Genomic DNA, 12,244 nt, shown 5'->3' on the forward strand with positions numbered 1-12,244 from the left:
TCCAAATGCAAAAATCACGAAATATTCATGATTTTTTTTTATAAAATCGAACTTTTAAAAAATCACAAATTTTTCAGAATTTATTAAACTCTGAGGATGGAAAAGTTTGAATCAGAAAATCCGGCATATCAGACCTGTCAAGGTTGGATATAAGTCAATGGGAAAAGTGCCCACACAAGAGGAAATTCAAAAGAGACTAGAACATGTAAAGATAAACAAAGGTCTGGGACCAGATGGTAACCCAGGGTACTAAACAAGTTTAGCTCTGTGATTTCCAAACCTCTTTGCTTAATTTTTCATTATTCACTGGCATAGTGCAGAGGGACTGGTGAGTTGCAAACGTGCCGCTATTTAAAAAGTGATCCTGTTCTCAGCCTTAAAACTGTAGGCCTGCTAGTCAGTGGTAGGAAAGCTTTTTGAAGGGGATTTTAAGGGATAAGATACTTGACATAACTGCAAATCATAATACCATGAGTTAGTGCTAGAATGGTTTTTGAATAACAGATCTTGTCAGACTGATTTAATTGCCTTTTATGAGGGGTTAAGAAGGAAGATCAGCGATGGCAGCAGATGTGATCTACTTAGACTTTGCTAAAGAATTTGATACAGTACCACACAGAAGGCTGGTTAAGAAATGTTGGCCTGGAACATAGTATTTGTACAGTTATGGGACCTGTTATTCAGAATCCTTGGGACCTTGGGCTTTCCAGATAACGGATCTTTCTGTAATTTGGAACTTTATACCTTAAGTCTATTAGAAAATCTTGTAAACATTAAATAAACCAAATAGGCTGGTTATACTTCTAAGGATTAATTATATCTTAGGCTACTGATTCTGTTAATGATTTTAAGAGGGGTTGGATGATTGTGATACTAAAATCTACAATTAGTATATATATTGGTATATATAATTTAATTGAGTGTATTGAGGGGTCGGTGTGAGTGTGTGTATGAATGGGCACTGGGGTTCATTTGGAGGGGTTGAACATTATGGACTTTGGTCTTTTTGCAGGTCAACTGGAAGCAGCTGGAAGTTGTAATAACACCCAAATCAGTCAGCAATACCTTGTAAAGTTTTATTTTATGTATAATTTGAATTGATATTTGCTTTTCTATACATTTGATAACCTTACATTTATCAACTTCAAGGCAATTAATGAAAACAAAGAAGTTGCATATAAGGGGAAATTTCCCCACAAGCTCATTTTATATTATTCCTTGTATTGGATGACCTTATCTATTGACCTCATTTTATATTATTCCTTATATTGGATGACCTTATCTATGGCCTTATTAACTACCATGAAAACACCAGCAATCCCAGTCCATTATTTGTGTATATATAGACAAATATAGAGATCCTGAGCAATGACAATAAGTGGCACTAATTGTATGTGAAATGCACCTAACAGGAAATGACCTGAGGTGAAAAACACTAATTTCCATTTGAAAGGGCTCCACTAATCATAATTAGTTCTTTAGCGTTTTTTCTGTCCAAGCACAAATACAATAATTGGCTTCTAACCTATAGTTTTAACCTTTCTAATGCTAAGGGTTTTCATACCCCAGTACTGAGCTTCATATAGGTTATTTTATCAGGTTATTATTAATGAGCAAAACCACAAAGAGTATTGCTTAAGGGGTAAAAGTTAACTTTTAGTATAGAACTTGCTATTTTTGGGAACATTTTAATTGGTCTTAATTTTTTATAGTGTATGGATTATTTGCCTTCCTCTTCTGCCTTTTCCAGTTTTTAAATGGGGATCACTGACCTTGGCAGCCAAAAATCTATTGCTCTATGAGGCTACAATTTCGCTGGTTTCCATAAGGATACTTATGGAATAAGAAGCGGTGTACATGGTCAGCCTAAATCATTCAGTTATTATGTTGTACATATATTACATATGAGACCGTGAAGCCCTTTTGGCAGAGACCTATTTTTATGCTTTGGTTGCTTTGTTTGACATTGGACTGAAGATTTTAACACTTAGGTGACATTTTGATATAGTATAGTTTTTTTTTTATCCCTTTACTCTGGAGACCATGCTCCCAACAGTTTTATTCAGTTTCTGCTATGCCTTTATTAACGGGGTGGTTCACCTTTAAGTCAACTTTTGGTATGTTATAGAATGGCTAATTCTAAGCAATGTTTCAGCTGGTCTTCATTATTTCTTAATAGTTTTGGAATTATTTGCCATCTCTTTCCAAATGGGAGTCAGTGACCCTACCTAAAAACAAATGCTCTGTAAGGCTACACATTTATTGTTATTGCTACTTTTTATGACTCATTTTCCTATGCAGTCCCTCTCCTATTCATATTCCAGTCTCTTAGGGGCAAATTCACTAAGCAACGAAGCGCCGAACGCTAGCGTTAATTCGCTAGCATTTGGCATTTTCGTTACTGCGCAAATTCACTAACGAACGCTGGCGTAGTTTCGCTAGTGTTACTTCGCACCCTTACGCCAGGCGAATTTTCGCTAGCGACGTAACTACGCAAATTCACTAACTTGCGCAGTGTACTGAACGCTACCTTTTACGCTAGACTTCCTTCGCCACCTCAGACCTGGCGAAGCGCAATAGAGTAGATAGGGATTGTTTGAAAAAAAACCAAAAAACGCTGGCGTGTTTTCTACATTATGGGTGATAGGCTGAAAAAAATCGAATTTTTTTTTAGGGCTCCCCTCCTTCCCCCCTACATTTCCTGACTCATGGCAACTTACCTAGACAGTGGGCACATGTGTTGGGCAAAATTAAATTTTTATTTGATGATTTGAAGGTTTTCTTGGCATTTGTAGTGCTGACACGTATTCCTCCATTGAAATTTGAATGTCGCCGTATGCAAATTAGCCTTCGCTAGCGTAACTTCGCTTTACATAGCGCATCAATGCTAGCGCAACTTCGCAACCTTACGCTACCCCTGAGCGCAACTTCGGATTTTAGTGAATTTTTGGAGCACTGGCGAAACTAGGCCTGGCGAAGTGCGGCGAAGTTGCGCCTGGCGCAACTTCACATCTTAGTGAATTTGCCCCTTAGTCTCTTGTTCATTTGGACCCTAGCAACTGAAATTGCAAACTGGAGAGCTGCTGAATAAGATGCTAAATAACTAAAAAAACAAAAGATAATAAAAAATGAAATCCTATTTTTTGTGTACTTAGTCTAAATTCGATTTGAATTTGAAAAAAATTCAAAAATTCGAATTTCAAAATTTATCATGTACTGTCTCTTTAAAAATTTGACTTCGACCATTCGCCATCTAAAACCTGCTGAATTGCTTGTTTAGCCTATGGGGGACCTCCTAGAACCCATTTGGAGTCAATAGGTGGACTTTTGAAAAATTGAAGTTTTTTTGAGGGAAAAACTTTGAATCCAATTCAATTGCGATATTCCTTCGATTTGTATGATTCAAATTCTGCCTAATTCAGACTTATTCGATTGAAAAATGACCTATTCAACCAAAAAAAAACTTCAACTTAATTTCTGTTGGTCTTTTTTTGAATTTCGAAGTTCAATTCAAAATTCAACCCTTGATAAATATGCCCCTAAGAGTTCATTTAAAGGGGAATAACCCTTTAAACGACATATTGTACCTAGGCTATAGCTAGTATATTGTACCTAGGCTAAACAGCATTTTTGCAAATGTTCTTCCCTGATATTCTTTTGCCAGTGGGGTTCTTTTTTAATTCTTGAAGTTTTCTGCTCTGTATAATATTTTTTTATTTTATGGATTTAATAAAACATATATTTAAATGTGGGTTTTTTGCACTTTTCCACTATGTGATTTTTCAACCTCTACACTTAATCAGTATCATCTGGCTGTATCTTATCCAGATTTAATGTCATGCTGTCTGTAGTTATGGCTGTAATATGGACCTTGCACATACTGGGTATATACTTTCCTTGCCTACAACAACATTAAATTCAGCTGTGTATGATGTTGTTGTGTTAGCTAGTAAACAGAAAAAAACTAGAACAGACCAAATAAATAGTTAAAGAAAAATATTTTTTTTTTATTCATGGGGATACCTATTTATCAATATTCAAAAAACATTCTGCTCATCACTTTCAATGGATCCACCAACCACAAAACCCAAAAACTTGGTTTCAAATGTTAATAAGTGGAACTTAATGTTCCTTAGTGCCACTGGTTATTCTACAAAAGAGGCCTTATTGTATAATGGTTAAAGAATATTCTGCCACACCATCAGAATGCATAGCCCACTGGCCGGCACAGGGAATATTTTCTATATACTAGTGTCCCACAAGGCACAGAAAGTCTCCTTTATTCCTATCTGTTTCTGCCATACTATTGCACAGCAATGCATTTAATTTTGTCATTCTAGAAAAAGTCAAGCAAAATATTGTCATATAAAAATTATATTTGATAGCATAATATTCCTTTTATAAGAATCAATCATCTACATTGTAAAACTGCTGTATAGCTTAATGCTGTGCCGAGCATAACAAAAATAAAGTTTAAACTAAGCACAGCATACATGCCCTGTTCCACAGAGCTCAGTAAAAACTAGCATCAAACTATTTTCTACTGAGCTCTATTGCCGTAGCTTTATTGTAGCTAGGAGGCTCATTGTCTTGTACTTTTTAAATCACGTATTACAAAATGGACATGATTTTTTTCCACCGCCCTCTTACCCAATTTACAGCACTATAATACCTTCTGCCTCTGTCACCCCTAACAGCTTTGCTGCACAGTTCCCCAAGGGTAATCTGTCGCATTCGGTTGGGTGATTACTATTTAACGTTACCAGGGTGTCAGAAACAGTATTAGTATATATCATTTCTATCTAGGGTTAACAAGACCATCTATTTAAAGTAAAGTATTACAATTCTTCAAAAACGACTATACACACAAAATTGCTTGCTCATACACAGATGAGTTCACAATGATAATAAGAGGGTTTTCCATGTGCCCTGGGGAGGATTAGCAAAATCGGCGCTGATGCATACTGTATTAAACCACAGTAAAAGTAAATTGCTTCTCACTGTTTTCCCTATTCAAACAGAATCTGATTAAAATGTGAACATTAGTTCTTTTGCATTGCCGACAAGCTTCGAAGCAATGGCTAATCAGTGTGGCGAGAGCCAGTGCTGTCTAATTCAGTCTAATTCAGTGATCTCTGATCACTACATAATGCAAAGGAGAAATTAAACATTCTTTTAAAGGTTCATTTAATATTAATCATGTATGCCACAGTTATGGAGTACTGCATAAACAATACTTGTCTTCTAGACATTTGGATTCTACTTACAGCTTTCTATCTCAAGAGTGCAATTCTGCTCATCCAGTGGGTACCTCCTTAAGTCCATCATGCACGCAGCTGTTGTTGTTATTCTGATGTAAACAAACAAAACACAAACAATTAGGTTACAGGCAACTGTCACAAGTGAATGCAGAATTTACAGTTAAAAACAAATGAAAGCTGAAACTAGGTCTATTCACTTTAGACAGAGAAACAGTTCCACGTGTTGATAAATAGGCCAAATGCACTGAGAATGAACAATATACTATTTATGGATGGATAGTGATATGATTGCTACATGTCCAGAACATTAAAAGGGTGGCTCAGCCTGAAGGCCAGCTAGAATGAGAACTGGGAGGAATGACCATTTGCTTTCCTAGATACACCTGTTTGTAGGTCAGTTAGGATGGATATGTATTTTCTGCAATAGATAATTACACATAGATAATCAAAATTATGACTGAATGGCTGATACATTGACAAGGGGAGCACTGGTCAGAGGTTGGACATTCATTTAGGGCTTTAACTGATAAAGCTTAAAAACACAAAAAAAATACGGAAGCCATATGCTACTATATTTTCTAGTTATCAGATACCATTGTCTGCAATTGAATTATATCTTCAAGTCAATTACCTGTGGGTGGGACTAATTCAACATGACTAATGTTGTTTACGCTGGAGATGTGCAAATCATCCACAATTTGATTCACAAAGATTTGTCAATTGAATCACACAATTCATATTGATCCAGCTCAAACAGTACGTTAATTTATGTACTGATCACAAATCTTTAACTACTGATTCACTTTCAGTATTTTCTGTACCAAATCATGATTTATTGCAACAATTTTACTTTAATTTATTCTAGGGGAAGTCCCCTCCAGCAATTGGTTATTGTTCTTAATGATGGAAAACTGCATTTTGGCTGTTCTTCTTCATTAAATTTGAAATTGCATTTTTTAAATTGTGTTGGATTTGCACTTGATAGCGATGTCTTAAAAGCCCGACAAGAATAAAAATTACATGAAAATCACATCACCTCCTAAAATCTTTTAAATGTTTGTGTGCAAGGAAAAATGAAACAGGTAAAATAGCTGTAAATAAGAAGAAAGGGTTGGAAATTAGTGATGGGCGAATTTATTCGCCAGGCGCGAATAAATTCGCGAAACGCCCGCGAACATTCACGGCAAAAATTTGCCGGCGTCATAAAATGTTTTCGAAAAAATGAGCGCCGGCGTCAAAAACGGGCGCCGGAGTAAAAAAATGGGCGCCGGCGTCGTTTCGCGAATTTTTCACCATTTCACAAATTTTTCGGTGAAGCGAAACGGCGCAAATTCGCCCATCACTATTGGAAATGCCACCAAAAATGTTCCCATTTTAAGCATGTGTTATGGAATTATGGATATTTATATATACAAAAATAAAATTTACAAGAAAAAGTAAAAAAAAACAAAAAAAAAACAGACTAGTCCAGACACACTACCAAGTTAAAGAGGCAAGGACATGGCTCCATAACCAGTTTTTTAATATCTTTCCATAGATGTATTCTCTTTGGCAAATTTCTTGTGCTGGTCCTAGAGGTTATGGAAACACTTATAATTTAATATGCAGTGGGGTTTGGCCTTACTCTAGGTCAAATGGGAACTTTCATGCCAGCTTCACTCGCCCCCTTTTTCATCCAGATAGTTGCACTGTTTGTTATTTATCATACTGATAGGATAGCTTAATAGTTAAGGGCCCTTGGCAGATATATATTGGTCCTCCTTGGGATCATGAAAGCTTGCTATTAAAAGTAGAATATTGGGTCCTGAGGGTGACATAATACTAGAACTAGTTTTAGTATGCTTATATAATACTGTTTCCAAACCTTGGAGGATACAACTTCAAGTATCCGCCAACATATAATCAAGGTAGGATTAATGTATGCTTGCAGCTGGGTATTTCAGTTTAAGGAAAACTGCATTAGAATAATACAAAAGGAAAACAATGATAGTTGCAAAAATGGGAATATTTTAATAAAGAATGACCTACAAATAAATATATATATATTATATTTTTTACACAAGGGAACTCAAAGCAATGATGAGTGGAAGGAACAGGACCAGGCAGGACAGTTAATGGTTTTAGAGAGCTGGATTTGGACTGAATTTTATGGTTTTCTGCTTCATCTTTGGTGTTGGATGAAGCTACAGCTGAATGTGGTGCTTTACTGTATTAAACAAGGGCAAATATAAAGAATAGCAAATATAAAGATGCCCTGTGGCATATTTTTGAGTGGGTAAAAGCAGGTAAAAGTTCACCATTTGACAAATATGCTTTTAAAAATCTCATGAAAAATTAAGAGAGTGGTGAAATTTCACTTTGATGGACTGTGGCAAGGGTTGTTTCACATTTGATAAATATATCCCTATGTATACTATTCACCTAAACATCTCTGTTTTAGGCGTAAAACTAAAAACGAAAAATACATATGGGTGCAAAAAAACGTCCTGCCATTTATGCAACCGCTGAGCAACCGCTGAGCAACCGCTGAGCCTTGAAATTAAGAAACAAATGTAACCTTGTAAACAATAGTTTCTCATCTGAATCCCTTAAAGGAGAAGGAAAGGTTAAAACTAAGTAAGCCTTATCAGAAAGGTCCATCTAAATATACCAGTAAACCCCCAAAGAAGTGCTGCTCTGAGTCCCCTGTCAAAAGAAACACTGCATTTCTTTCCTTCTATTGTGTACACATGGGCTTCTGTATAAGACTTCCTGCCTTCAGCTTAAACCTCATTGCCCTGGGCAAGAGCATGCTCAGTTTGCTCCTCTTTCTCCCCCCCCCCTCCCTTCTCTGCTGTAATCTGAGCCCAGAGCAGGGAGAGACTCAGGCAGGAAGTGATGTCACACCATGTTAATACTGTAGCTCCTATCCTGAACAAACAGAGAGTTTCTAGAGCTTTTTACTCAGGTATGGTAAAACATTCTACAGAATAAATATAGCATTCTAGCTTGTGCTATTGCAGCTAATCTATTGGCAATAAAACACCTCTGTAGCTTTCCTTCTCCTTTAACTTCACAATTGAATATAAGTTGAAACAAATCAATAACAAGAACTGCAATACAGCAATACAGATGGGTGCAGTTTAATAGCACAGTCCAACATCAAACTTGTTTTCCAAACAAATGTTTTGGGGACAAGAAGCAATTGAACATGAACAATATTAATAATTAAATATGACTACGAGTATTAATCACCAATTACATATTTGACTCTGGCTAAAATATTGTCTATGCACTATGGGGCAGATTTACTTTGGGTCGAATACCGAGGGTTAATTAACCCTCGATATTCAACTGTCAAAGTTAAATCCTTCTACTTTGAATATCGAAGTGGAAGGATTTACCGCAATTCGTTCAAACGAACGATTGAAGGAAATTTTTTTCGATCGAGCGATCAAATCCTTTGAATCGAACGATTGGAAGGATTTTAATCCATTGATCGAACGAAATTCCTTTGATCAAAAATAGCTTAGAAAGCCTTCCCCATAGGCTAACATTGAGGTTCGGTAGGTTTTACTTGGCGAAGAAGGGGGTCGAAGTTTTTTTTAAAGAGACAGTACTTCGACTATCGAATGGTCGAACGATTTTTAGTTCGAATCGTTCGAATGGAAGTCGAAGTTGTAGACGAAGGTCGAAGTAGCCAATTCGATGGTCGAAGTAGCCCAAAAAACGTTTGAAATTTTAAGTATTTTTTCTTCTATTCCTTCACTCGAGCTAAGTAAATGTGCCCCTATGTGCTAATGGCACATTTTGAACATCTTAGTTATCTCAGGGTGAAGATAAAAGAACATACATATAGGGGGTTATTTATTATTACATTTTCCAGAAAATTTGCTTTGCAAGAAAAAAATCACATCAAAAAGTCATTGGGACTTCCCCCACTGACTTAAATGCAACCTCGACAGGTCTGAGATGCCGGATTTTCTGATTTGGACTTTTCCATCCTCGGGGTATAATAAATTCCTGAAAAATTTGTGATTTTTTAAAAGTCCGATTTTATAAAAAAAAAAAATCACAAATTTTTGCATTAAGAGTTTAGTAAATCACCCCCATAATCATATAGAAATACAGACATTTCATGGAAAATGTATCAAATTCAAATACCAATTTTGTTTGTTTTATAGAAAAAAAAGTTATAAAGCTTGCAATTAAAAAAGGTGAAAGAAAATGATAGAACAAGCAGGGATGTCTTCTCTGGTAACAGGCAATCTGCTATGGACAAGATGTACAAGATAATAGATGGTGGCAACTCTCTCATCATACATCAGTGCCAAGCAGAGTATCCTTCCACTACAGGCAAGTCTTTGTTTTCCAACTTATTACTTACAATCTTTCAGCCTAAATGCATACAGCCTAAGTGCAAAGCTTTGTGAGATTCCAGAGGATCTTTACACACCATCTGGTGTGTGGGTGTTGAGATCTTACGTACTGAAAATGCATATTTTAAAACAAATTTGTAGGCTGACTGACAATAATTCTGTAGTGCATATTCTGAACTAAAGAGAAGATTTTACCCTTACATTTTTTAAGAAATAAACTGAACTAATACATAGGCTTGATATTCAAATAGTTCTCCCCAGTGCATGCTTATGTGAGTTTGGATGCTTAGAACTGCTCTAAATGTATGTTGGAGTCTGTGAACAATAAAATGAGATACCGTTAACCCCTATTTGTTATAATCCTGTACTGAACCAATAGATTTCAATTTATGTTCATCTTCATAAGGTGTGCACTGAACCATAACCTATTATTTAATCAGCGGTTAGAACACCGAAGATTTTATTTTCAGGGTAAATTAAGCCTGTAGATGACAGTTGACTGGAGTCCCAAATGGCAGCCGGTATAACACTGTAGATCTTATCATAGATATGTTGTAGTAATCTTTAAGTACAGAAACTTTGCAAGGAGTGTTGCCTTAATCTGTGATTAATGTCACTATGGGGTGTTGTGTTCCAAAAATTACACAGAGGACATTTACTAGAGTTAAGATTGGTGCTTTTATGCTTTCTTTTGGATCTGTTGATGGAAAGAGGGAGGCCAATCAGCATTTATGTAAACTGTAAACTTGTAAGGGTGGTTACCAGGTGTTAGACCCTCACACAAACGATTCCGTGAATAAAAACACATTTTCTTTTATTAGCAATGTGAATCCAAACAGCCTCAGCCACACTCACAGTTCAAATCATGCATCCAACATCATTCTATTTCCAGTCGGGCTCACAGTTTCCGTGCCAAATCCCATAGGGCCTTTCCCAGATGCTACGGCGGGTTAACACTTGCAGCTCCGGTCTTTTCCTCTGCCTGGTTCAGTAATCCGGTGCACCTTAGCACCCCTTTACTATTTCACCAAGCCCTCCCATCTCAGTAATCTGGTGCTCGACCAGCACCCCTTTACTATTCCGACCGGGATCCACCGACATCGCTTTTCCTTTCCTTAAGCCCTTATCACACAAGTGTAAAATCAAAAGCATTTGCTCAGTGGCGTAACAGGTGTGCTCCAGGCCCTCCCCCCAGCAAAAAAATATTTGGAGGGCAATTCCTACCTGCCCCCTCCCTGCTTACGTTGAGCCCACTGCAGGCCCTCTCCCCCTCCCCCCAGTGGCCCTTGCTGGGCCATGCTGATGCTCAAAGATAGGTGAATAATCAGAGCATCCACAAATCTGCACAAGCATGCACACAAGAATCATTTGGTTTCATTTTCTTTTGTCTATAAATAAAGCTGAATTGGCATTTGCATGAAATTACACAGAAGATCTTGTATTGTGAATATCTCCACAGCAATATCTGCTATGTTAGATCTATTAGTAGTAGTAATAGTAAATTGCATTTAGGATATACTGTAGCAGAAAAATGTTCCTTTTGCTGAATACAGTATACTGTAGTCCGTAATGCTTTAATGACAAGACTAGATTTAAGAGAATACAAAATGTATATGAAACAAAATAAACCTTAAATCATTTTTATATGATATATATATATATATATATATATATATATATATATATATATATATATATATATATATATATATATATATATATATATATATATATATTACATATGCAAACTTCAGAGTTATGGCTAACAAACTAGGATCCATGCAATAAAGAAGGCAGGCGTTCCACACTGAGAAAAAGACCCACATGGAAATTAGGGATTTTCAGCCTGTTAACATGTAGCCTACTTTGCTGTCATTTTCTTTTGCCTCTCTTCAGGTGTCCCCTGTGCCAACTCTGACACATACTCTATCACAAAGATTTTTGGGTTCCAGTGGTTCTTAACCAGAAACAGTAGAGTTACTTAAAAAACAACATAGAAAAAAAGGCTCTTCCTTTGTACACAGAATATTCGTGGAATACACTGCATCATATCACAATCACATGGGTATTTTTAGTACCAAAGATGTCTGCTCCAGTGTATCTGTATTCTCGCAGGGATTTCACTCTCCTACCTACTTGAATCCCTACTGGCCGGGGGGGTTGTTGTATGTAGAACTACCTCACAGCCCACATCTCCCTATCCATATGATTCACATAGGTCAAGGGATGGAGAATATTTTTCACATGTACATATGAATTCTTCATTACACAGTGCACGACAAAATGGCATTCCCCACGTGCAAGGTACATTTTTGGGAAGGTAACACAGTTAAATAAAATGGTAATTAAAAAAAAAAGTAGCTATCGGGGACAGCCAAGGGTCCTCTATAACATACTGAAGACTTAATAGAATAAGAGAAAGGGTTTCCTTGTCCTTTTGAAATAGAGGACAGCGATGGGTGAATTAATTTGCCAGGCATGAACTGGCTGCTAATTTCCACATTTCGCGAAAAGTCTACCACGACAAAAAAAAATAAAATAGTTAAGCGCATTAAATTATTCGGATGTCCATTAACTTTAATGCATTTGGACAAAATAGTTGCATGTATAAAAATTGACACTCGT

At 36.6% G+C, this 12,244-nt stretch overlaps 1 protein-coding gene across 1 annotated transcript in view; it reads right to left on the reverse strand.

Annotated features, from left to right (window-relative positions):
• LOC108708432 (gamma-aminobutyric acid receptor subunit beta-3) overlaps positions 1-12,244 on the reverse strand; it is a 102,147-nt gene that overhangs the window by 18,500 nt on the left and 71,403 nt on the right. The window contains exon 5 of the mRNA XM_018247121.2: positions 5,268-5,350. Coding sequence (XP_018102610.2) covers positions 5,268-5,350 — 83 coding nt within the window. The remainder of the gene's footprint in view (positions 1-5,267; positions 5,351-12,244) is intronic.

The sequence above is a fragment of the Xenopus laevis genome, chromosome 2L (assembly GCF_017654675.1).
Source record: "Xenopus laevis strain J_2021 chromosome 2L, Xenopus_laevis_v10.1, whole genome shotgun sequence".
Taxonomy (NCBI): Eukaryota; Metazoa; Chordata; class Amphibia; order Anura; family Pipidae; genus Xenopus; species Xenopus laevis.